The 26,897-nt window shown below is 52.2% G+C and overlaps 1 protein-coding gene and 2 pseudogenes across 2 annotated transcripts in view; 2 read left to right on the forward strand and 1 right to left on the reverse strand.

The window, feature by feature from the left end:
* Nucleotides 1-523: 523 nt before the first annotated feature.
* LOC147350798 (uncharacterized) lies at nucleotides 524-4,035 on the forward strand (annotated as a pseudogene). The gene has a single exon (XR_015149020.1). The product of XR_015149020.1 is annotated as an uncharacterized LOC147350798 (transcript).
* The window catches only part of LOC147350799 (liprin-alpha-1-like), a 28,369-nt gene continuing 5,267 nt past the window's right edge, over nucleotides 3,796-26,897 (reverse strand). Inside the window, exons 6-14 of the mRNA XM_086362315.1 lie at nucleotides 24,924-25,055; nucleotides 21,086-21,165; nucleotides 18,292-18,505; nucleotides 15,464-15,687; nucleotides 13,453-13,675; nucleotides 8,501-8,581; nucleotides 7,716-7,912; nucleotides 6,706-6,878; nucleotides 3,796-5,396 (exon numbers count right to left, since the gene is read on the reverse strand). Coding sequence (XP_086218441.1) covers nucleotides 5,341-5,396; nucleotides 6,706-6,878; nucleotides 7,716-7,912; nucleotides 8,501-8,581; nucleotides 13,453-13,675; nucleotides 15,464-15,687; nucleotides 18,292-18,505; nucleotides 21,086-21,165; nucleotides 24,924-25,055 — 1,380 coding nt within the window. The 3' untranslated portion in view covers nucleotides 3,796-5,340. The remainder of the gene's footprint in view (nucleotides 5,397-6,705; nucleotides 6,879-7,715; nucleotides 7,913-8,500; nucleotides 8,582-13,452; nucleotides 13,676-15,463; nucleotides 15,688-18,291; nucleotides 18,506-21,085; nucleotides 21,166-24,923; nucleotides 25,056-26,897) is intronic.
* On the forward strand, nucleotides 22,967-24,738 carry LOC147350800 (uncharacterized; annotated as a pseudogene).

Raw genomic sequence — 26,897 nt, forward strand, 5'->3', positions numbered from 1 at the left:
TTAGGATATATCAGATGAGTAAGAATGCATTTACCCTTCACTATGTCTCCATAGAAAGTTGCTTTGGGTTTGGAGGTACACACACACACACACACACACCCTGCCGCCAAGACAGGTCAAGAGCTAGAAACCACAGGTAAGGGAGATGGAGAAAGAGGGAGAGAGAGACAGCAAGAGGACACGCAAGCTTCCCAACCCCCGGCCTCCACACCCTCCCCCCTCCACTCTGGGTATCCACGCGGCCCCAAGTCGACCCGACCCCACCCTCACCCATGGACACACTCACACACACTCTCACACACTCACCCTCTGGCCTGGGGGTGGGGGCTGGGTCTCGCCTTAGGTAGCCAGGCCAAAGGGGACCTTTGAGACCTCGGCTTTGAGGAAGTCTTGGGGTCCCCACGGGTGACCGCCAGCCCCAGGGCACCGCGGCCAGCCAGGCCCGGCCCAAGGCTGATGCCCCCTCCCTTGGGGAAGCGGCTTCTTCCGCGTGACCTTCCTCTGAGGTGCGTCATGGGCTGTGCCAGTGTGTCTGTCTCAGATCCGATGCCATCCTCTCTCCCCTGTCTGTCTCCTGTTTGCTGTCTCTCTGTCACTCGCTCTGTGTCTCTCTCTGTCTCTGCCTCCGTGTGTGTGTGTGTGTGTGTGTGCGCGCACACATCCGTCTGTCTGTCTGTCTGTCTGTCTGTATCTTCCTCTCACAGTCCTGGAGTCTATCTCTGAACTTTCATCTCTTTCTGCCTCTGTCTCTCCTGACACCCGGCGGCCCGTCCGTTCCTCTGGCCCCGGCCTCTCACAGGTGCTATGGCTCTGGCTGACGAGGTTGCGACGGCGGGCTGTCGACTGTCTGTGTGTCTGTCCGTGTGCCTGCCTGTCGCTCGTCTGCTCTCACAGGAAGGTTGTGTGCTTGTCCCATGGCGGGGGAAAGTGGGGGGGGGGGCTTGGTAGGGCGAAGGGGCGGGGCTGAGGCGCTCGGGTGGACCGCGCGTCCGTGGCTCCCGGTGGGTTTGGGCATAGGGCAGGTGTCGGGCAGGATGGGTGCTCAGGGCCCTGGCTGGGCTGCGCCTAGGCCCGCAGGAGGCTCAGAGGCCCGAGGGCTGCGGGGGTCGGGCAGCGGTGGGGCCGAAAGCCAGACACCTCCGGGCCGCGTGGCCCTGGGCAGCCAACGGAATCGGGGGAGGCCAGGCTCGCAGAGCGCGGCCGGGCCAGGAGAGGCCTGGAGTGGAGGTCGCCGAGACCTCCGCGCCCCTCAGCCCACTCCCCAGGCCCCGCATGCATGCACGCCCGGCATGCCGCTGGGGGTCCCGGAAGCCCTCCGGGCTGCCGAACCTGGCCAGGCGTTTGCTGGCCGCGGGGTGGCAGTGTTTGGGGGCGTGGCGGCATTGGCCGGCGGAGTCTGGTCGCGCGTCGTTCGGCTCAAGTACAGCGCGCGCCCCCATGGTGAGGTGCGGCCTGCTGGCCCGACCGGCAGGTCAGAGCGAAAGGGAGGCACAGCACAGGGCTCTTAGGGCGCCCGGCGGCAGCCGCCTCCTTCTACGGCCATACCACCCTCAACGCGCCTGATCTCGTCTGATCTCGAGGGCTCACATTTGATGGTGGTTTTGTCATCTCCTACCTCTTTCTCGTAAAGCTGGCAGCTGAGGGAATGAGGTAAGTGTAAAATTGAGTAACAATAGACTGTGTGGAATCTGTGAATGTGGAGCTCTGTGAATCCGTAGGTCTAAGGAGAGACTGGCAGCTGCCGACGTGGAGTATCTGTCCCCATGACCGCATTTACGTCATCAAATGTGCCACTGACCGCCCTTCCCTACCCCGGGTGGCAGGGACCCCCACGTGGCAGCCCCCAGGCTCGCTCTCTCCGGCTCATCCACCCTCTAGAAGTTTCCCCAGGCCCTCAGTAGGAGTGGGCACTGCTGCGGGTGTGCGTTGTGTGTCCTCGTGCCCCATGTGACGTTGCATGACTAACCGCACTCTGTGTTTGCACCCTTCCTCCCGCGCTCATGGGACCAGGCAGTGTGGCGGGAACACAGGGGCTGGATTCTGCTACAGTCAGGACTTGCTCCTGATGTGCTTTGGGGTGAGTACAGGCCAGCCTGGTCCTGTGGGGGCACGGAGCCCACGCCCCAGGGAGTGGAGGGTCAGTGGGTCTCTGGAGGTTAGCCTGGGAGAACCCTCACACCAGAGAACGTGACCTTGGCGCCCCATTGCCGCCGGAGTTGTCAGAGCATGGCCAAGTCCCCTCACATAGGGACGCATGGGTATCCGCCCACAGCGGCAGTGCTGCCGGCCACGCCCTGCGTGCACGTTCTCGGAGGGAACAGGGCCCAGAGTGTCAGGGTTCACGAGGCTGCCCTGCCCTGGGCCTCTCCGTATGGAGGCCAGCGTTTCACATGGAGGTGCACCGGCATCTGGGGCTTGGCCGCCACTAAGGGGCCACCCTCCCTTGCAGGTGCTGCTCTGGGTGGTCCTCTGGTGGGTCCGGCCCTGGGGCCCAGCCCTGCTCGAGCAACTCTGAGGGCAGGAGGCTGTCTGCTCTGTCCTGTTCACATCTCAGCTAGAAAGCTGGATTGGGCTTTTGAGTTTTTTTTACCAGCAGCTTTTAGCTATATGTCAGAATAAAGTCAGCCACAGAGTTCTCTCCTTGATCTGCTTGGTCCTCCATGTTTCTCTGAATTCTCAAAGCAGCTGAAGCCCCAAATGGGGTGGGGGGTGGGGGTGTCAGGAGGGGCAGGGGCTGGGGCACCAGCTGCCAACCCAGGACTGACTTTTCTGTGTGTGTTTCCAGTTTACCTGCACGAATTCTCCAGATGTTTATACAGCATCCAGTATACAACAAAGACTACATTTTGAACTCGATGGAATCTTTACTCTGTTAACACTTGTTACATGGACCCGAAGATATTACAGGGTTTTTAATTAGTGAAAAATTCATGAATACCATAGAGAAAATATTTTAGAATTTAATGTTTCTGATATTTATGTAAACTTATGACTTCATTTATATAATTACTTCCTTTTTCTTGTATATTCAGGCTATGAATATCCTTTCAGATCAATTCATGTTCTGATACCTGATTTCAGTCTTTCAAATGAATGTACTGTAGTGCTTGTCTGTATAAATCCTATGAACAAACACAGGGCTTTTGTAAATGATGCATTTATTGTAATTATTCTTGTTTAATTTTTCAATGTTAAACCATGAGAGAAGGGGTTTTCCTGCGATTGTAAAATCATGACACGGTGTGCTTTATTATCCTTCCAGAATGTAACCAAGCTCTCCAACAATCACTCTGAAATAAGCAAACTTAATTTCAACCAATTGTTGTTGGATGTAAAAGCCTAAACTGTACTTTTTCTAGCAAGAAATGCTTTTTGTCCACAGCGTGAAGTGATTTAAAAGTACTGGGTGTTAAATGTGAGCTTCTAATGAAATTTGGGCTGAAAGGATGCCTAGAAGAAGACTGAAAATCTCTCCTGTAACCCAGTCTCTGTGGACCCAGATCCCTCCTCTCCGGTGAGACTCTTTGGGGACCAATCTCGATGCCCTGCACCCACTGCAGAGCCATCGAGCTGGACAGTGAAGGTGCCACTTCCCAGACAGACAGGGTAGTGTAGCTCTGACAAAGGCCTTATTTTTATGGAAATCATCTTTTTACATGATTGTAAACATGTTTAAAGAATGGACCTAGGCGTACATTTTTAGATTGTGATGACATAGCCATTCTGGATTGTATAAGTAGCAAATGTAATTTTTACTTTTTCAGCGGCACATTAAAAAAGCCAGCAAGAGATGCGTTCAGGTCACAGTGTGGTATTTATTATGCAGCTGGTATCTTGGTAGACAGAGACAGCGTGTTTCTTTACATGTGGGTTCCGCCTTTAATTTACTTGTACAATTCATTGTTATCATTCTATTTTCCTATTAATCTTTTGTGAACTTCCCGAATATGTGACAAAGTATGTACAGTCTACTTTTGAACTATTTTTATCACAGTATTATTTATTGCTTTCTTTCAATAAAGTACTGAAGCAAAATTTCCCAGGGCCAATAAAGAGTGCCGAGGGTAAGCTGTACTCTCACTGAGAACAGACCAGAGCTGGTAATGGGAGCCCGTGTCATCACACGGACATTCTGTTAAGAGAAACGGACGGATGCAATGGAAAGGCCAGAAGGCGGAAGCATAGGTGTCCCTAGAGGACGACCGATGGTGTGTTCATGCCCTTGGCTCCGGAGACAAAAGGCTCCATCACTTCAGCATCTGCGGGGACAGGGCCCCTCTGCTGCTGAGGTGTGGGCAGCGGGCCGAGGGTGGGAACAAAGTGCAGGTATCGAGGCTCGCCATAGGTCACAGCGTGGGGTGTCTGAGGGCAACCTTGACGGGGATCCAAATGATGCACCCAAGTCCAGCATCAGACCCTAGTCCAGCATCAGACCCCAGTCCAGCGTCACGGCCCTAGGCCAGCATCAGGCCCTCCCCGACCCTCAAACCCTCCCCCCACCTCTGACCCTTCCCCAGTATCAGGCCCCCCACCTCCAGTATGAGGTGTGGCAGCCCTACTTGTCTGATACTCCTGAGAACACTCAGGCAGCCCCAGAGCAGCAGGACAATAGCTCTGGCAGGAGGTGCATCTTTAGCAATCACCTGCAGAGCAGCAGCAGCTGGAGTTTGTTTCAGGTCAAGGAGAGACAAAGAAAAGGCACTTGTGCAGGAGGCAGTGGAGGCTGTGGGCATGTTCCCCCAGCTCTGCTTCCTCCCCGTAGGGGCTTTGCTCTCCTGCTCTCTCACAGGCCCCAGGGTGGTGTCCTTCCAGATTCACCTTGATATCTCAAGCCCAAGTCCTGAGTTGTGTCCCAGTCCGGTGTGGCAGAGGGCTGGGAACACCCAAGCTCAATGGCTGAAAGGATTCCAGGGGGACAGCCGGGCCCCAGCAAGTGGCAGGGCAGGGGATGAGGGTGGCCGCCCACAGAGGGCACCGGAGCAGCACTGGAAGGAGAGCAGTGATGCCTTAGCTCACTCGGGGACGCTGCCCGGCCTGGCACTCAGAGATGTTACTGCCAGCAGCTCTGGGGATACAGGAAGCCCGGTAAGTGACACCACGCCACCCAGGCCGTGTGGTGGGCACTGCTGACCATGGCCTCGGTTTTCATTCTGGTTCCAACTGTCCCTCCAAGCGCTGGCGGGCTCCTCTTCCGAATGGCACGGACGTTTTCTTTCTGTGGGTGAACGCATCCCTTGTTTCTGTTGGCGCTGTTGTCGCTCATCGTGTGTTTTCCTCTTTACAACCTGTGCTTGCTGCTCTTCCAGTTTAACTTAGGAGCAGCCCTTATTTTCTGCATTTCTAGTTGTCAGCATTCACTGGGGCTTTCCAGGTGGCGCTAGGGGTAAAGATCCTGCCTGCCAATGCAATAGATAATGAGAGATGTGGGTTCGATCCCTGGGTTGAGAAGATGCCCTGGAAGAGAGCATGGCAACCCACTCCAGTCTTCTTGCCTGGAGAATCCCATGAACAGAGGAGCTAGTGCGCTACAGTTCCTGGGGTCGCAGAGTCAGACACGACTGAAACAGGTTAGCACACACTCAGGTTTTAGTTCAGTCGCTCAGTTGTGTCCGACCCTTGTCACACCTTGGATTGCAGCACTCCAGGCTTTCCTGTCCTTCACTATCTCCTGGAGTTTGCTCCAACTCATGTCCATTGAATCATCATGCCATAGAGCCATCTCATTCCTGTTTCATCCACGAGAGTGGTGGCTGGGGCTCGGCAAAGTGTCTGGTCCCACTGGGTGGGTGTGAACCTGCCCTAACCGCTCCCTAACCACGTGACTGTCACTGTGTCCTCCTCTGTAAATCGGAAGGGGGCAGCACCTGCTTGGTAAGGGGCACACACGGCATCTGGTACATAATCAATGCACCATCCATCTCAGCATTGTATTTACTACTAATAGGGATAGCATTTAATAATCTGCTCCTTGTTCTCTCGTCACTTAACTGTGCTCCAGACCACATCTGCTTTACTTACCCCTGTAAATCCCACACCCAGCACAAACGAGACTCAACACATTTGTGGCTGAAGAGGCAGGAACATACGCTGTCCTCAAGGAGAGGAAGCTGAGTGATATAGGGGCCTGATGATAACCCTGTGTGATGAGGGGACCCCAGGAGGACCTGTGTGGCTGTGGGGTGGGGTGGGGGGCATGGGCAGAACCCCTGATGAGCTCCTGGGGATGGGGGAGGTGGCAGGAAGGAGGGCGGGCTGTTCCTTGTGGGGTGTCCACAGATTGTACCTCACCCCTCACTGAGGAGCACTTAGGCCGTTTCCAAACACATGTCACTGTTAGGATGAAACAATCATCGCCCAGCTCCTACTCAATCAATTTCGTAGAATATGTTTCTAGCACTGGAGTACAATCATCTGCTTTATTCATTCCATGCTCCGTTCATCCACCCAGCCAGCCAGCCATCTGTTCATCCATCCAGCACTCACTAATCAATCCATCCATCCACTCTTAATTCATCCATCCATCCAACCATCCACTCGTTAACTCAGCCGATCATCTCAGACCCATTGAGAAGACAGATGCCTCCTCCACTCCTGCTCCCAGGAGGACCCCCAGCGTGATTGACAGGAGCCTCGTGGGGATGACAGGGGAGACACAGAAGGGAGATGCCTGCAGGCCCTCCTCCCTCTGAACGGTGAAGCACCCACCTGGTCCTAACGCCTCCTTGCTGGGGTGTTCAGGCCGGCCCTTTTCCTTCTTGCGAAACAAGCGGCTGATGGAGGACTTGATGCCCTTCTTCTTTGGGGCTTTGTGCAGCGAGCCCTGGCTGCTGGTGCTGCTGCTGGGGTTATTCCCGGGGCTGTCCTGAGAGCCTGTGGAGCTTCGGGGAGAGAAAACGACCTTTAACTGGCAGCCTTGTGCAAACACACACCCCTCCACAAGAGCTACTGATAGAAACCGGCACCCGGCAACACCCGCACCTCAACCTCGCAGCTGACAGTTGGAGTCTCCTTCACCAACCACACTCCACACGAGCAATGCAGGCTCGCGGCATAAGACAACCGCACCAGGAAGCTGAGATTCTCTGCCTCGAGCTCTCCCCCGAGGAGGGCTTGACTCCAGGCCAGCTGGTGCAGAGGGCGCTCTGACCCTCCCTTAGGGTTGCTGCTCGGCAGGTGATGACGCTCCAGGAGAAGACGAGCTCCCCTGCTCTGGGTAGGTCCCCCCCACCTCCCACAGGGTAACCATCCGCGGCCGTGGCAGGTCACCGTGTAGGGCTGCTGGTCAGGTGACCACACGTGCCCCCCATCGAGTGCTGCCTGGCTCAGGACGGGAGCTCAGCAAGTAGTGGTCTGAATGAGGACAGTGTCAGTCACAGGAGGGGACAGGGTCTCCTGAGAGGAGACGCCTGCAGAAAAGGGAGAGACCCTCAAGAGCGAACCCGAGAGGCACGGGGCCGTCACCATCAGGAACGTGCCCCAGGCCAGGCAGACCTCTACCCAGAGCAGGAAGAAAGCTCCCACAGGAGTCAATCTGTAGAGATGGACGTTTTCTAAAATCACTGAGGTCACTGAGCTCTTCTTCCCCAGCACCTGAAGTTCACCACTAAACACAGGCACCGAACTCAGTGGTATTCCTTTAAAATCATCCTTGCAACTCTTTCAAGACAAGAGGCGCAGGGCTCCTGAAACTGACGATGCATACACAGGTCGCTTACTTGTGGGCGTCCCTGAGGTCCTCATGGGTGGCTGTGCGCAGCGCCCCCGTGTGCAGGCGGCCCAGCTGAAGGGACCGCGGCCAGACGAGGGTCGAGGTTTCACATTTGATGGAGGTCTTGTCATCTCCTACCTCTTCCCGTATAGCTGGCAGCTGAGGGAGTGAGGTAAGCGTCAAATTGGCTAACAATAGACTGTTCTGAAAAAGGCAATCACACAGGCTTTACATTATAACCAGAAACTTATTTGAAGATCTATTAGCTATGCTTTCCCCCAAGTACAAAAAAACCCTTGTTATAGCTTAATGCCATCTTAAAGGACTGTCTTGTTCAAAAAATGCGGGGCTATGGGGCAGTGAGAGCATCTGACTGAGTGCAGAGACCCCGGACGGGAGCCTCCCTGCAGCTGGCCTCGGCCCTCTCTGGAATCCAGCGACCAGATGGCCGTGTGGGGCAGGACAGCAGAGCGATGCTGGCACCCTGAATCCTGCATGGCATGAACTGCCCTGATGAAAGGCCTGTGCTCATCACCAGATGCTGCTCAGAAGCACCACAGCTAGAGTACAAAACCTCTCAGCAAAGCCGTCCAGACCTTTCTGTTTGAAGGAGAAAAAGACACAGCTTGTGCCACCATCCAAGATCATTTGTAGTGATGATGCAGGTTACTGGAAGCCATGACAACAACAGAAACACAGAAAAGGTACCTAACCCCTCCACGCGAACGCCATGTGCCTGGATCGTATTTCTCGTTAACATACAGACTGGGGACTACCCACTGAAGTACTTACACGCAGTTCGAGTGTCATTCGCTCACAGTGGTTTCCATAAGGCACCCCCAGGTCTTCACTAAGAGATGATCTTGTATCACCCTAGAGCAGTGGGAAGTTCAAAAGGGAGGAGACATATGGGTACCTATGGCTGATTCATGTTGAGGTTTGACAGAAAAGAAAATTCTGTAAAGCAATTACCTTTCAATTAAAAAATAAACTAATCAAAAAAAAAGAAGAATAAGATGATCTCTCTTGGACTCCCAGCGTTTCCGCTGGTCCTGGGTGTGAGGAAAGGAAAGAGTGTGGGAACAGATTAACCCTACCGGGTCCGAACAGGTCTCACTGATACATGTCGGTGTGTGGTTAAACCAGGGGAGGTTTTAGGAAACATGCATGGCATGTATTGTTATAAACAATGAGTGCGTTGTTTTGACCAACTAACCTGTGCCTCTTTGGTGGGATTCTGTAAGGAATACTGATCCCGTGCAGCCCCACAGGAGCTTGGTGACAACAAAGTAACTTAGTGCAAAATACAGCTGAACTCATTTAACAGCAGTTGGGTAAACTGGGCTCCCTCCCCTGAGCTCTAACAAGAAACCTCAGACAACAGAAGGCTACAAAGGCTAGAAATCTTCCACATGGAACTGAACAGGGATCAATCTCAAAGTCAAGTAAAAAGAAGCATTTATAAAAATCAGAAAACAACAACGAACAGAGCAGGGAAGTGACACACCTGGGTTGACTATGGATTCAGTGGAGACAAACACCTGCCTCAGAGTCAGGGCCCAGGCCAGCCCCTTCGCTGGGGCCTCCTCCTGAGGAAGGCCTCTGGGTCTGCAGCCTGGCTGCCCTCCCCCAGGATGGGAGCCACACCACTGGTGCCACATGTGGCTAGGAAGGGCAGTGCCGTGTCCTCGCTGAACAGGACAGCAAAGCAGGCCACAGAGCAGGCGAGCGGCACACCCAGGTCACCAACCCCAGGGGGACGGCGCTGCTCTGCTGTGCTCAGCAGAAGGTCTCCTGGGCACTGAGCTGCCTGAACTGGAGCACGGCCACCCCAGTCCTGCGGGAAGGCCCAGGAGTGCTCGGTCAGTGTGCTGGGAGCAGGAGAGGGACAAGGAAGGCCAGCCCTTGGGGCACTGGACTCCAACAACAGGGGCTCATCCAAGTGACCCGAGGGGAGAGGCAGAGAGCTCCCTCCTGATGCTCCCTCCATCAGGGATGCCGTGATGGACACGAGAGCCTCTGGAGGAAAGCAGGCTGGACAGCACCATGGTTAAGTGTCCAGGCTCTGATCAGACCAGTCCGCACCACACTGCTGGGTGTGACAGCCTGGGCACGGTGCTCGGCCTCGCTAAGCCTCAGTGTCTATGTCTGCTGAATGGGGATAGCAGCAGCCTGGACCTCACCTGAGGATGAGATGACAGACTCGGAAAGCACATGCCCAGCACACAGAGTCTCCTGCACACTCCTACCCACCATCATTAAATTGGCTTCCCGCAAATCTAACATCTATGGCTCTGATTCAGTCATTTCTTACATGAAAACACTAAGTGGAAATTCCATGGTGGTCCAAAGGTTAAGACTTGGCACTTTCACTGCCGGGACACTGGTCTGATCCCTGCTTGGGGAACTAAGATCCCATAAGCTGTGCAGCATGGCCAAAAACATAAGTACAGAAATTTTTAAAAATAAGAAATAATACTATGTCTATTATAAACAAGCATGAGATGATCAGAAGGCAAACAAGTGGGAGAAAGGCAAACTGTTACAATTGTCCCAACGAATGACCTATTTCCAACAGAACCATCAGCACATTTTAAGTGGTGGGTGAGTTTCATTACTTCCATTAAAACATTAATTATTCACCAGGACATAACCACACAGTGTTCATTCACGTTAAATGATAAGGACTCTTTAATACTTCACAGAGAAACAAAGGCGTGCTACATTACTAAATAGTTTACCTTTCGACACTGCTTCCTTAAATCACTAGGCTGATAGATGCATGCAAAGAAATGAAGAGAAACCAGATTTATTGTGACTTTGAAGCTAAAATTTCAAGAATCCATAGAGGCAAATACAGTAAAGCAAAAATGATGGCAAACATGTAAGTGACATGAAGATTTATAGAACATGTGACTGGAAACAGAACATTTTTTTTGACCACAGAAGTTAAATAAGCTATTAAAGATTTACTAGAGAAACAGTATAAATTATTACTCAGGAAGATACCATCCTATTACAACATCATGATTTATTAAAGCATAGCATTCTGTACAACAAAGGGCCTTAACAGGTGTCTATTCTCAGCCAAATTTCTCTATAAGTTAGTTTCTCTTAATCAAAAACATGTTATACTTTAAATTATTAATTTAACTGATGAGGAAGTTACCATAATATCTATTTTAACAATGAACAAATCTAACCACCTCCTGGACATTAATGTAAAATCCTGACATAGAATTTGATTTAAAACTTCTCACAATAAATTCATTAAAGCAAGTTCCCTGTGAAAATATGTAAGAATGAAAGCTAGCATAATAGCAGGTGCAGTCTTTACATTTTATTAACCATAGAAGATACTTTCTTAACGAGTCTAATAGAGACATTAACTGTGCAAAAGCTGATGAGATTTACAGTCTTAAATACAAGCACCAACACAGAAAGGATATTGTGTCAGTTCAGTTCAGTTCAGTTGCTCAGTCGTGTCCGACTCTTTGTGACCCCAGGAATCGCAGCATGCCAGGACCCCCTGTCCATCACCAACTCTTGGAGTTCACCCAAACTCATGTCCATTGAGTTGGTGATGCCATCCAGCCATTCATCCTCTGTTGTCCCCTTCTCCTCCTTCCCCCAATTCCTCCCAGCATGAGAGTCTTTTCCAATGCGTCAACTCTTCACTTGAGGTGGCCAAAGTACTGGAGTTTCAGCTTTAGCATCAGTCCTTCCAATGAACACCCAGGACTGATCTCCTTTAGAATGGACTGGTTGCATCTCCTTGCAGTCCAAGGGACTCACTCTCAAGAGTCTTCTCCAACAGCACAGCTCAAAAGCATCAATTCTTTGATGCTCAGCTTTCTTCACAGTCCAACTTGCATATCCATACATGACAACTGGAAAAACCATAGCCTTGACTAGATGGACGTTTGTTGGCAAAGTAATGTCTCTGCTTTTGAATACGCTATCTATGTTGGTCATAACTTTGCTTCCAAGGAGTAAGTGCCTTTTAATTTCATGGCTGCAGTCACCATCTGCAGTGATTTTGGAGCCCCCCAAAAATAAAGTCTGACACTGTTTCCCCATCTATTTCCTATGAAGTGATGGGACCAGATACCATGATCTTAGTTTTCTGAATGGTGAGCTTTAAGCCAACTTTTTCACTCTCCTCTTTCACTTTCATCAAGAGGCTTTCTAGTTCCTCTCACTTTCTGCCTTAAGAGTGATGTCATCTGCATATCTAAAAGTCCATTAATTCTACACTTAAGAGGATCATTTCTTTATGTAAGCACAATCTCATTTATGAATTACACATGATATGTAGTTTAGGATCCATCTACATATATTATGCTTATAACTGCGTGCTGCTGCTGCTAAGTCCCTTCAGTCGTGTCCGACTCTGTGCGACCCCATGGACTGCAGCCTACCAGGTTCCTCCGTCCATGGGATTTTCCAGGCAAGAGTACTGGAGTGGGTTGCCATTGCCTTCTCCTGTAACTGCACAGTGATACACCAATTCAACTTACTGCTATGGGGGAAAAACACCATTTAATGACACATGAAGACAAAGCACAAACCCGACTAAGGGGACACACGCTGTGGACCACAGCACGGCTATGACCAGAGCAAGTGAGGGGACGGGGGAGGGGAGATGGATGGGTAAACTACAGCCTCGGGGGCTGGGGGGGGGATCTGGATTCATGATGACTAAGCAGACAACAGGATGAGAGAGGGAATCAAAAACAATGATGAAAGCAGACACACTGTCAGAGAACTCCAACAGCAAGGAAAACATACAGAACTGTTCTTTTCCAAATATTTGGAAAGAAATCAAGCATGAATCCGCAGAGAAATCATCAAAGAATTTTAAATATCAACTAATTAGCCAATGATGCAAATTATAAAAACAGTGTCAAAAGACCACAAAATGGACTAGTTACCACTTCACAGGCCTCTAAAATGATTCACGGTTAATTTAATTATAAGCTGACTAACAATGCAGCTAACATGAAATGGGTGGTAACAGAAAAAAGAGACAATACAAATCCAGTTACAAAGCAGAATGTTGCACACGTGATTTCATGGGGTAAACAGCAATACACTCACAACACCTAAGCTAAACACCCAAGAAAGCTGGAACATGTGCTTTAGAGCCGCACACTGTGTCACCAAAAGCCCTAGGTCGTCATCCCAGTTTTAGACTCAGAAAACTGAGGCAGCCCGACGTCTTCCCTGGGGCCCTGGGGCCCTGGGCTTTTAACCTGGTTTCACACGCAGAGCTGGACTGAGCGCATGGCCAGGTCCATCAGCAAGCAGACCAGTGTAGATTCTTGGTTTTGTTCCCACCGCATGCCCTGCACCCTGCAGCCAGGCATCCCCAATGGAGAATGTGCTGTACGGCTTTCCCATGCCATGAGAGCTGCCTATGGCTACTTTCACGAAGCTGTCTGCTCCCTGAGAACAGAAACTTCCCTGCAGCTGCTGTGCCAAGCACAGGCCAGGCCCAACGTTACAGAGGCAGGCTCTGGCTGAGTTCATGATGACGTGCTAAGTAGTGGTCCAAATATCAAGACTAATTTGTCGCTGTGCCATTGTGCAATGATTAAAGACTAGGCAGTTTAAAAACTTTTAGACCTCTGAGAGTAGCAAATGTACCTAATTTTCTTCTGGGTATAAAGAGAAAAAACAAAAAACAAACAGAAAACAGCATGCTGGGGGAGGGATGCGGCAGGGAGGAGGCAGACACATACCAGAGTCATGATGCCCAGCTGGTCTCCCTCCTGCGCTAGGCTGTGCCTCCTCCTTCTGGGCTTGGGCAGGGGTGGGCAGGAGCCAGCATGCGAGGAGGTGGGAAGCAGGTTGAGGGAGCTCACTGATTTAAAACGACGGAGGCTGCCTAAGCTCCCCCTGCCCTCCCTGCTCTCAGTATCCTCGGCCCACTGCTCTGTGTTCTCCTTCTCTTCTTCGATCAACCTAAAATAGAATAAAATGCATCACCTGCCTTTGTCAGCAGAGGAACCTGTCTGGACAATAAATTTGGGCTGGCATTCTGTGTCATGATTAGCAAATTCCAGAAACAGTTGCTCAATGAACATCTCAGCCAAAAAGTTCTACGTTTCCTCTTTTGAATATTCTCAAACTTAGAATAACTTAGCGTTGAGTCTTACAAACTGGCCCTGATCATTCACGCTGGATTTTACTTATTTACTCTAACATTCTGAAGGGGCCCTGGTGGCAACTCTCTTTCCTGTGAAGAGATACCGCAAGTTGACAACCCTTACCTCCCCTGCTCTCAGGGCAGAGATGCACATCAGTGCCTCAAGTCTTTTCCACTGGGAATCAGGAACTCTGTATAATCAAAACAGCAATTCACAAACAAGCTGCAGTTTCTAAACACAAGTCTCCAGACCAGATGAAGTGCTGAATTGATCTTTTTTTTTTTTTTTTTAAGGTTCTATATATACAAACGCATCACTTGATGAAGTTCTCCACCCGTTTTGTCTGAGTTTCTGGATTCATGTCAATGTGCTGCATTAACCTAGAATTCAGTTTCTGCTCTTCTCCCCTAATGTGTGGTGGATGTTTTTATATAGCAGTTTAAATTCACGATTATGCAAATAAAATTATTTTCAAATTAAAATACAAGATTCTTACAGGAAGTAAACTCTCCAGCTTCACTTCTACACATACATCTTGAAAGTTTTTCACTGTTGATAACAAGTTGATGGACAGAATTGACCATTTACATCAAGTCAACTTGTCGCATAAAAAAAAATTACTTTTACCTGACAACTTGCTGTAAAAATAAAAATATTAATCTATAACCGTTCCATACTTCCTGCAGGAACGTGGAAAGACCATCTTTCTGAGCTCATCTGTGCTCAAACACGGCCCACAAAGCTGTCTGTCTTGGCGTCAAATGGGCAGGTGACACCACTTGCGTTTGCTGGTTGTCCCATACACCCCCTGCCTTTCCCCCGGAGCATCCCGCTCGGCCGACAGGAATGGGCACCTCGGCCTGGGCTGACGTGGCGAGAACAGTCTGAGCAGCAGCTCTGCCTGGTCCTGTGCAGGGTCACTGGCCTGCGGCCACTCTGAACATGGACTCGGGACACGGGCATAGCTGTGCGGGTGTGGCACCAGGCAGGCCTCGGGGCCCCCAGCCACCTGGCTGCACCCAGACCCAAGGCCCCCCGCTCACCACGAGGCAGGCCTTTGGATTCTATCCTGTTTTGAAAATTGTTATAACTGCCAAGACGGTGTCTAAAGAAAACATCTTAAATATACTGATGAGATGAGAAAAACTCAAACACATGTCCTTGGACCACTGTCTTACAACAAGCCAATCTTCACACTGCATTAAGTTAAAAAGAAAAATGCAGATCTGAGTGGGAATTTGCCAAGCGCAAAACCCCAGCTTTCACCAGGTGGCTTTTCACCAGAACATGGGGGGCTCTGAGGGACACAGGAGGGTCCACGGGCCGCAGGGGACACCGCCTTGGCACCTCACCCACCTTGGTGCTCAGAGCTGAGGGGGGACACCCGACAACGCCTCCTGCTGCCCCCACAGAGTGCGGAAACCACACCATGGACAGAACGCCCCGGCTGACCGAGCTCTGTAATCAAGGGCCATCTCAAAACTGAAAATTCTTGACGCAGACCTGAGGTCAGGTTTCTTACTATGGAACACTCAGACGTCCCTAGGAGAAGACAGCTCCTCAGAGAAACCGAGTTTCTGGTGCTGAGTTAAGGATCACCCACCGGATCTCTTCATTGATGACGTCCAGCTGCTCCTGCATCCTCACGGTCAGAGTCTTGGCATCGGTCTGCCTGCTGGGTGACAGCTGAGTGGCCGAGCTGAAAAGGGCAACCCTGTTGCCCTCGTCGTCAGACACGCCCTCGTCACTCTCAAATGCCTGGGCCACGTCGGCCAGCATGCTGGCTTGCTGCGTGTGCTCCCAGTCCTGCTCCTTTGGGGTCTGCACCTGGGCACGAGAGGACCATGTCTCATCAGCGACATTCAGGGCAGCTCAAGTCTATCAGGAACTGAACCCAATTTTACATGGAAGCCCTGACTCTGGATAAATGGGCCATGCTCATGAGACAGTGCCATCTCTTAAGTGAACAGGACTCAAGAAACAGGCAGGGGGAGAATCCAGTTCCTAGATGGCCTGGTGACACTCAGGTCTCAGCGTGGACGGCAGGCAATCCTATGAGGTTATTCACAAGGGTGGGCTGATGGAGTCAGAGACAGAAACTGAAAATTACAAAAATACATCCATGCCTCCATCAGCCAGGCTGGAGGAAAATAAGAAAAAAGAACCCTTCAGCTCGGCAGCCGCTGGGTCCCTATCAGCGGTCATCACTGGTACCAGTTCACCAGAGTGTGCCATCCTCGCAGGCTCCCAGTCCTCCGTTTCCCAGGCTGGTCTGAACACCCACAGAGAGGCGCAAGCAGGGGCAGCCAGGAGACGGGAGGGCCAGCCCCTCCACGGCTCTCCTCTCGGGACACAGGCCCTCGGGCTGTTCTGGGGGATGGCTCCTCGCACTGCAAGGGTGGCTCTGTCATCAGAGACACATGGGATAGTGCCAGCGAGGCCCCGTGCCGCCCTCCCGCTCTCACACCTCACACCCTTCTCTCTGAAAATGTCCCCCCTGCCACACTGTCACCCAGGTCCTGCCTTCTTTCCCAGACAGGACCTCAAAGGAACTGAGGGGCAGCCTCGAGGTGCTGGCTTGCTGGCTCCCTGCCCCTGTGTCCAGTGCCCTAGCCTCCTGTCTTCATCACGACCCTGCCCCAGGGCTGGGCTACCCCATTTGCTGGCTCTGGGACCGCCTGCCATCATTCCTCCTCTGCTCCAGCGAACCAGCTGCCTATGGGTTCACCCCCATCAGCCCAGTCAGCATGTCCTCTCCCTTCTCTCGCCTTCCAATCGCACAAGGGGAACCAGCAGATTCCTTCTCCAGGGCTCCCTGCAGCGCCCACTGAGGGTCTCTGAAAGCTCCTTGGGAGTGGCCTCTATGGTCCCCCTCCCCGCCAGGTCTCCACTTCTCTGCCAGCAGGCGGTGAGCCCCGCCTTGCAGGGCAATTCCCCGGGGGCCCGAGGAACCCGTGTTACCAAGCCCCTTCCCTTCCTTGCCCTCCCCCACGCCACCCCCCGCCCCCAGCATGTCTCCCCCTGGGCTCCAGGCCCTGCCCTCCCTGCGGTTATTCCTCAGTCCCTTGTGCCCCTTCTCAACCTTGGAATGCAGGATGCCCCACAGCCCTACCCTTGCACCCCATCTCTCTCCACCGGCACCCGCCTGGTGACTTTACTGTGCTCGTGCCTTTAAATGCCATCTGTATGCCCCCGACCCGAAGTCTACCCTGAGCTGAATGAGTTCTCTCCCGGATGCAGGCCGCAACACTCAGCTGTTCTCCTGACACGTCACCGGGACACCCAATGGGCTCGTCCACCTCAACAGGGCTGAGGCCCGGCTCTTAGCTCCCCGCCCCGGCAGCCCTCCTCAGCTCAGGAAACAGGCTCTGGCCTCGAGCTGCTCAGGCCTGAGCCCAGGCTCCTCCCTGATGTGGCCTGCTCTCTCCCTTGTCCCCGATGGTTGACATGACCCTTTTTTCTATCTCCGAGTGGCTACTTCTCTTCCTGCCTCTGGGTCTCTGGTTCAAGGTCACCCTCCTGGTGTCACCTCACTGGCCACCCTGTTTACACACGATCATCCCCTCCTCCTTGGACAACTCAGGCACTCTGGTCTCCTTTCCCTGCTCATTACTGTTCAACAGGCTGCGCAGGTTTAAAAAGGGGTCCACAAATTCTTCCATCCTCCTCCCTTCAAGAGGCAGAAGGGGCAACTCCTGCTCAGCCCCTGAGCGAGGCAGGACTTCGCAGCTCACTCTCGCAAGCAGAAGTGAAGGTGTGCGGCCTTGAGACCAGGGCGTGAAAGGCCCCGAGCTAAACCCCGCACTCTCGCTCTCAGAGGGTGTTCCGAGGAGCGCCAGGCCATGGGAAAGCCACACGGCAGGGACCTCGGCCTGTCCCCAGCAGCCAGGTGAGTCTGAAAGCCTACCATCCAGCCCTGGGGGGCCTTCCCTTGCCCTCAGGAGGCCCTGAACCAGGCCCGCCTACTACAATGCACAGGCACTGGGGACTGTGAGCTGCTCCCTGGGAAGTCACTAAGCTTTGCAATGATTCGTTACGTAGCAGTGGATAAAGGACACACACGGTTTTTAATTCACTGCTGGAGTCCTACTTCTGACCATGTCTGGCCCAAACTAACTGCTCACTGAATGTGGAAGCTCAAAACACAGACATGTATGAACAAATACATGGCATGAATGAGGCGAAAAGATAAAGGCACTTAAACTCCCAATGAGAATTCTTCTCACTATAAGCTGATGGATATGTGTATCCATTTACTCGTAGGACGATTTCAAAACTGTGCTAATTAGTACCATGCTGGGCCTCACAGTAGGCCACAAATAATCAAAATTGGTTAAGGAAAAAAAGCATGCCTTCAAAGTAAACTCTTAGCCAGAAAAAGGAAAATGGGGAGACGTAAAGCAATCTATCAGCGCTTTGTTCCAAACCCACCTCAGGACCACAGTGTGAGGGGGCAGGTGCCTCACAAGGTGCCAACCAGGGATGGGAAGGGGGTGGCGGGGTCCTTGCCTCGGATGGCTCATCGTGCAGTGCTGCCAGCCGGCCTTTCTGGGGGCACCACAGCACCGCCCCATTGCCCAAGGAGTCTGCCGGCCGGTCCGCCACAGGGAACCTGAGGTCCGGGGCGCTGCCCAAGTGGGGTCGGCTGAAACACACGGGGAAGAAGAGTGCTGTTAGAAGAAAAGAGAGCTCACTCTGTCAGACGAGCCAAAGCCTGTCCATTTGGAAGATCGGCAATTTCACAGCAAAAGGGCCCCCGGGAGGGCACTGCCCTCCTGGCTCCAATAGCAACCGGCCGCCCGCTGCTCTGCAGACACTCAGGGCTCATCCCCAGCAGCTGGAAAACTCCCGTATGTGGGGAAGGCAGTGCTGACGCGAGGGTGTGGAGCTGACTAGGACAGGATCGGCTGTCTGGGGTTGGGGCGTCCAGGGTCCCCCTGGAGCCCGCTCTCAGGTCCCAGGGCAGGGTGTGCACCTGCTCTGCTTTCCCCTTGGCACCCCACCTCCCCTTTGGCCCACACCTGCTCTGACCTCCCTCTCCCACAGGAAGTCTGTGGATCAGAATCACCGGTCTGCCTGGAACACTGTCTGCACCGCTCTCAGTGTTTTTAAAGGCGCCTCAGACAACCCGCAGCAGAAAAGCCTCGGACCCACAGCTCGGAGCTGAGCACCACTGGTGTCTCCCATTAAAGCAGAGGTGAGCGTGTCACCAGATTCTGGGCTGAACAAGGCCCAGCACAGATGCTCAGGCCCTGAGCACTAAGGCCTGGGCCTGCAGGTGCCAGGAGCTCACTCAGCAGGGGCCTGCTGGGAGGCAGGGCAACCCCGCCTTGACTGTGAGCCGCCTGCACTGCAGGACCGCCCGGGCTCTGCTCAGTCTTGTCTCTGGGACGAGGGTGGTGCCTTCATGTGCAGGATTCCCTAAACCCAGGAGACAGGGCCTTCCTCCGAGGACAGGACACCCCATACGTCTGCAGAGTGGCCAGGGCCAACCACCAGCTCAGCCTGCTTGGGGTCACAGGCTGCTCTGCTCGACGGTTTTGCGAACACTGTGCTGCACAGGAGATGGAAGTCTGGAATCTCCTGGAGCCACACCTGTCTTCCCTCCCATTTCCCCTCCCTCCTGACAGAACTGTTCCCTTCTCTGCTCCACTTCCACCCAAGGGCCTGGGGCTAGAGCACGCTTGGGAACTGAGTGGGGGGGGTACCACACAGTCCCGCTGTGGACTGGGGACCCTCGAGGGTCCTCTGAGGGCCACAGAGGACTCCAGGTTGGGTCGACCCCCAACCATCACCTCCCAGTCCCCTCGCGGGGTGCAACCTCCATCTCTCTCCCCCTCCTCACCCGAAGCTCTTTCCTCCGGGAGAAGGTCTCAGAGACAAGGTGACCAATTCCTCTGGGAGGTCCCACCAAATACGCCGTGCCTGCCCTGCCTGTGAGCCAGTTTTCAGTCCCCACTCCCTCCCTCCTGAGGCAGCACAGTGCCCCCCACCCAGCCCACACTGCCCACAAGCCCCACTCTGAGGCCCCACCTGTGCTGCTAAGTCACTGCTGTGACCCCTCCAGAGCTGCCTCCTGGAGACACCCCTCCCTCGCACCAGCCGCTGTGGCCCACTGTCTTCAGAGCACAGCAGCTCCTCCTGCCCCGCGGCTGCTTCCTCTTCTCGTCTCTCACTCTCACTGACACACACGGGACTGGTGACCAGGCCCCAGGCTTCTCCATCTGAAGCCCCCAATTGTGTCAGGCCTTGGTTCCTGGCACCAGGTCCCTCCTCGTTACCCAAAAACCCCCAAGAGGAGGAGGCCGTGTCCACCTCCTCTTCCTCCACTGTCTACGCAGTCCTCCTCACACTCACCTCGTCCACCCCGGGAGCAGGGGTTCCCCACCTCTGACAGCCCCAGCCCCTCACCCTGGAGGAGCTCAGCCACCAAGTCCGGCCACATCCCCTCCTGTTCTACAGGGCACGTGCTCTCCTTGAACTCCACCCACCATGGTTTCAGACACAGGACCAGTTTCTGGCTCTGCCTTTGTCTCAAACGACATCTCCTTTTCTCTAGAAGAAGGCTGGGTGGGGGCTCTGGACTGCAAGGATCCCCTAAGCACACAAACACAGAAATATGCGTATGGGCTCCAAACTGTCTCCTAAGTCAGGATTCAAGCAGTAGTCCATTTCCTACAGATGAATGAATGTCACCAGTAAGCACTTAATAACCTTTGCTAAAGTTTATCTCTCATTTGTGACCATTTTCCGTGAAGAAGCCAAAGAAACATTTAAATACTTAATAAGAATTACCACCCCTATAACAACGAGGAAGAAAAAATCAGGATGCTCAGTAATCTGCTCTCCTCATTCACAAGCCAGGTGATTCCTCCCACCGCAGTCAGAAGACTACAGGTCATTAACCTTCTGCGACTCTTCAGAAACATCAGGGTCACAGTCTGTCAGGCCCCTCAGATGAATACGCCCAAATATCAACTGGTCGGCCCCCTACTTCCAAACCTCTGCCTGTGGTTTTGAGTGTTGTCAATCCTGTGACGACCACTCCATGGTACCAAGTTTGACCCTAAGGAATGATGCTTGTCTCTTCCCTCTCACTGGCCACGAAGCTACAGGCTCCTTGAGGTGCGACCATGAGCAACACCCAGTCATACTGTCCACACACCAGACAGGCCCTTGTCACACTCGACAGCGCTGAGGGGAGCTGCCCGGGGGAGCAGCCTACCTGTGGTGGAAGGGAGCCCCTCGCAGTCTCGTCTGGTCCACTTCGGCTCTCAGGGTTTCCAGGTTTAGAATCAGCTGGTCCTACGAAACAGCAAATGACACAGCCTGCACCACTTGCTTTCTGGATGTAAAGTGACTTGCACCAAAATGTGCAGAACAGGTTACATCAGTAGGTATCAACTCCCAACATTGTAATTCTGAGAAAATGTTCTCTAAGAGTCCCTAGCAAATAGAAACACTCAGAATAATATTAACCCTTATAAACCATAATGAAGAGGAAGTTCCATCTCAGGTGTAGAAAAGGTTTCTCTGGAGGAAACATGGCAAGCCATTAACAACGATGAAGTCTGTAGAGAGAAGCTGGACTTCAGGTGGGGGTTTCGGGTCAGGGGGACACGACTCACTCTATTGCCCTCCCTCCTCTCACTGCTTTAAACTGTCTCCATGGAGCTCACCTGCATTCCTCACATTCATTCCTCTACAGCCCACTTCACTTGCTCATGGGGTAAAACAAGTCAAACGGGCCAAGTTTCCGAGTCACTCAACTCAACCTGGAAGTTCTGTGCTGTCGGCCACGGCAGTCACTCGCCTCGTGCAGCCCCTGAGCACGTGAGACAGGCTGGTGCAAAGCCTGATGTGGAAATCACACAGAGGATTTCAAGACTCGTGGTGAAAGAAGGACGTTGAGTAGCCCGTTGGTTTTTAGGAAATTTTAGATTGTGTAGGTGGCTCGTATTATCTTTCTGACGCACAGCACAGTCCACGTGAAGGGCTCACGCTTTGTCTGAGCTTTTGGGTGATCCCTGAAAGGACTACTCAGAATTCTGAACCACACACAACAGCCACACACTCTAAATCCATCTATAATGCAAACACATTCAGTGTTCAAAACCAGAAGTGCTATACGTGTTATAGCAGTGGATTAGCCATAAGGAAAATGGAACTCGACTTCTGCTAAGCATCTGCTCAAACTCATGTCCACTGAGTTGGTGATGCCGTCCAACCATCTCATCCTCTGTCATCTACTCTCTTCCTGACTTCAATCTTTCCCAGCATCAGGGTCTTTTCCAATATGAAAATTCATATTAAAAAACTGGAAATAATTACCTCAAGCAATTTTTAAATGCAATAACAAAGTTGCCAAGTCTGTGTTTTGTAAGATGAGCATCAATTTCAAGGTTTAAAAAGCTGTTTTAGGACCTACTGTATTAAAAAAAAAATGGAGAGAAGACAAAAGAATGATCTATTTGAGATTGGCTCTGTATGAGAAATTGCTGAGACTAATTGACGGGACGGGTCATGGGTATTTATTATACAACTCCATCCACTTTTGTGCATGTTTGCAATTCTCCATCGTAATACATTTAAAAAGTTTATTTTCTGTCAAAGCAGAGTCTTCTCCAGCAACACAATTCGAAAGCATCAGTTCTTCAGTGCTCAGCCTTCTTTATGGTCCAACTCTCACACCCATACGTTACTACCGGAAAAACCATAGTTTTGAGCATATGGTTTGTCATATATGATTTGAGTATATGGTTTGTCGGCAAAGTGATGTCTCTTACTTTTCAATATGCTGTCTATGTTTGTCATAGCTTTCCAAGGAGCAAGCATTTTTTAATCTCATGGCTGCAGTCACCGTCTGCAGTGATTTTTGAGCCCAAGGAAACAAAACCTGTCACAGCTTCCACAATAAGGCATCGGCATTCAAAGATTTTTAAAGCAAAACAAAAGTTGACTTTGAATTGGCTTAGTCTAGTCATAAACAGCATCCCGATCTCAACAGCCTCTGCGCAGCAGTTATGAAAGTAAGAAGTGCACACCTGATCGGGAGATATTGAGCTCTCTGCCTAAGCGGGGAGGGCGCCTCACCGCAGGTCTCACGATGGGAGTCAGAACCACTGCCCCCTGGAAGTCCGCCTGTGAGGCTCTGCAGTCCAGGCCCAAGAACACAGGTATGGTGGGGACAGTACAATGGTCTGTATTGCCGTGTGGCCAACCTTTCCGGGAAACCTCTCTCAGGACCCGGTGATGCGAGCCTCCACCATCACCCTTTCCTGATGCACCTTCTGTTGCAGGGCAACTGCGGTTCTCCTGTCTAGAGGCAGCCATCCTACACACACACCGTGTCTGGACCAGCGGTTTGGCATGTGGGACTCCAGCGCCACGTCTGAGGCAAGCAGGCTCCACACCTGGGTGCCATGCCTTCAGTTTCATGGGCCCCGGGCTGGCACCCCTAGGTTTGTCTGAGGGGCAGTTGGGAGGTCCACCTGTATCCCAAGCAGCTCCCCGGACTGGCTGGTCAGAGCAACAAGCAGCCTCTTTGAATGTGGGGAAGCCCTGGCTCCGACCCACTGCCTATGGGCGACCACCTCTGGCCCTGCTCCCAAGGAGGTGGGTGCCGGGATCAGCAGATGGGGCCACACAGGCACACACTCGATGCCAGAGACGGGAGTGGTGGAGAAAGGCAGTGCTGGCCCCCGCCCAAGCCACGTCTCCTGCCCAGACGCCGCCTCCCTGTCAGCACAGGCACCCGCTGCAGCTCCTTGTTCTTTGCCTCCAGTTGGGCCTCCATCTGGCGCAGCCTATCCTCGATGCTGCTGTGCCTCTCTCTCCTGCCTGTCGGCCAAGAACAGCGTCAGCTCCGCTCACAACAACCCTGTCCTGACAGCACGCGGGCTGTGATCGCAGGGGCGGCAAGCGGGCCATGCTCTGTGCGAACCACGGGCCCTGGGTTCGCCGGGGGCACGCCTCATGCCTGCTCACACAGCCTGCGCGGCTTCGTGTGTGACACATGGCTCACGGAGGATGCTGGTGACCAGCTCGTGAGAGGAGACGTGCTCCCCGTGCCCCAGGCCCCACACCCACGGCCGCTGCGCTCCCTCCTCGGACTGCCTGTGGCGAGCCCGCGTGGGCAGCAGACAGCGGCAAACGCGAGGCACACGTTCTACCTTCCTAAGCTGGGAAGGAAGTTCGAACCGTTTAGCCTCCTGAGTGGTAGAGCTTCCGGAAGACAAAAGGTCGGACTACAAGGCCGACTGGGGATGGACAGCAGAGATGCCAGGGGAGAGGAGAAACCAAGCCTGGAGAGGAAGATCACAGGCAGAAGGGTGCCCCCTGGCGGCTGTTAGTGACCCTGCTCTGGGAGGGTCTGTGAGCACCGGACACCGGCGGCCTCCCGCGACCTGATGGCCCCTCGGGCGCTCACTGAGCTCCTGGCAAGGCTTCCGACAGCCGCGTCAGCACAGACCCGGCCTGACTCTCTATGTTCAGCCAGTGCCCACCTGCAGCGCAGGGCAACACCTTTCCCGTCAGAAGGACAGGGTGGCTGGCTGGCTGGCAATGGGGTCGGTGCCCCCAGCAGCGCCACATCCCAAGGACATGGCCTCTCACCCACGGGCTCCTGGGGACGGCGAATGGGGAGTGGGGCCTCGGGTCTGCACGTGCCCTGCTGGGACTTCTTTAACAAGTGTATGGATAACAACTTAAAACTGTGTTCATTACAGAGCTATTTTGGCCATCTCTTAAACGAGAATGGGATTTTTCTAGGTCTCTATCCTGCTAGGCTTTGAGTGGCTGACTGAACTCTGAGCAGCAGTGACTCGGAGCTGAAGCGTCCTAGGCACACACACAACTCAGGACAAAACTGGAGGGAAATTAACGTAGGGATGACGCAGAAGTGGGGCGTGCCTGACACTCAGGGAGCACTCCCATCTCAGACGGGCACCACGACCCCCATGTCTGCGCTCCTGTGTGGACTGAGCAGCACGGGCAGGGGCGCGGTGGGAGAGCAGGGGAACAGGCCCTCCCTGTGCCCGCCCCCCAGGGACCCAGAGCAGCACCTTGGAGAGCGAGGCCACCCTCTGCGCCTGCTCCGCCTCCACCTCGGGCAGCGTCTCTGCCCTCCGCAGTCTCTGCTGCAGCTTCTCTACCAGCTCCAGGCGCTCCTGCAACTGGCGGTTCTTATCCTCTGTCTACAAAGGGAGAGCACAGGATCAACACAGGCCGAGAGGTGTAGCCACTGTCGCTTTAAGTAAGCTGAGACAAAACCTAAATGCACGTGCCTAGTGGATTCATTCTGTTTCGGAAGCTCCCTCAGGGTATATTTTCTCTCAGTGTTCCTGGGCTTGGTCTCAGTGAGCAGAACACCTCCTGCCAGAGTATTTGCTTTTCCTAAACATTCCCCCAAGGACAACTTAAAAAAAAAAAAAAGTTCTTCTATATTAAAGAAGATCTGTAGAATCTTATTCATTCTTATTGACAAGTTAAGGGAAGAAGGGTTCACTACAGACCCTTCTTAAAATATCACCAGAATCATCATTTAGAGGGAACCCTACCGACCGCAGATGGCTACGGGCGTGTAAGCCAAAATATGGCTTTCATCTCCTCTGAAATACAGACCTGATAAGAGCATGCCTGGTGAAATGCCAGTCAACTAGTATTTGTAAATGCATGATTATTCTTTTAACAGATCTTCTTACTCTGAAAAACTTTCAATGTAGAACATTTAGACAGATTCTTTTTTAAAAAACAAACAAAAAATTAAACTATCTATAAGCTCAGGTTCCTGAGAGGTTAGCATTTGTTTCTAAGCAGCTTTCTTACTTTTTCTGTGTGCGTATTCCTCTATGTACGTACACAAACAATATGCTATGCTTTAAAACCCGCAGAAAACAATAGCATATGGTACATAGTATTTTCTGATCTGCCTTTTACAGCCATTATTTTGTATATCGTGATGCTTTTAATTAGCATTCCCCATCATACTTTTCAATGGCTTTCTAGTATTTTATTTTTGGGGTGGGGACAATGATACACTTTGGCACACACCAGACTGACTCACTTTGTTTTGGAGAAGCCAGATTTGGTTTTCCTGGTTAAGTCCTGATTATCTGAGACCACTCGGGAACAGGAGCGAGTAAGGCTCACCACACCACAGGAAGTACAAACCCTAATCAGACCGGAGCTCTAACCCTGCCTTTTGTCACAGTGACCCCAGTTCCCAACAGGCAGCCAGCTGCCGTGAAGTTCCCTGCTGCTCTCTACTCTTTCGGTAACAACTCTAACAAGCCAACAGATTCACCTTCAAGTAAAACAAAAGAGTCAGGAATGGAATTCCACAAAATGGTTAAACCAAGTCCCAAATAATTCAAACCTGTAAGTTGCAGTCACCCGCATTTTTTTAAAAATATATTTCCTTCCAGTACAGCTGATTTACCATGATGTACATCCACACTTTTGAACACAGTATTTTAGGGTCATAAGAACTTTACACTGGGACTTGATTTCCAATGTGGGAGTCACATGAAAAGATCTTTACCTTCCTTCCTCAGTAATTCACTACTATAAAAGTCAGACACGGTTCATAAAAGCCATTACCTGTCGATGCCTAGAATCCTTATTTGCAATTTCATTTTCAAGTTTATTACTGATGTCGTCCTAAGTTTCAAATCAAACATAAAGTTAACGTCCTCAGAATAAAAGTCCTAGACATGGCAGTTTTCTCGGACGTGAGCAAAAATGCGCCTATCCCAAAGGTCACGTTTGCCACGATTGGCACCCATCTGTCTTAACGTTCTGTCCAGCCACTTGGTTTACCAAGCTTCTTTTCTACATCATAAACCCAAACAGCAAACGAAAAGTATACTAAACTACCCTGTTATTGCAAGAATTCCAGGAGGGAAGGTATCTGGCATGAAGTCAGGACCTCTGTCTGCTACACCATACAGGCGGGCTTGACCCAGAACAAGGAGGGACCTTCAACAGATCCAACGGGGAGCTCTGAGGCTCGTTTCCTCGAGTGAAAGTTGGAAAAG

Source organism: Bos grunniens, chromosome 20 (genome assembly GCF_055505025.1).
Source record: "Bos grunniens cultivar Pamir isolate PY7600 chromosome 20, Bosgru_T2T1.0, whole genome shotgun sequence".
NCBI classification, from domain to species: Eukaryota; Metazoa; Chordata; class Mammalia; order Artiodactyla; family Bovidae; genus Bos; species Bos grunniens.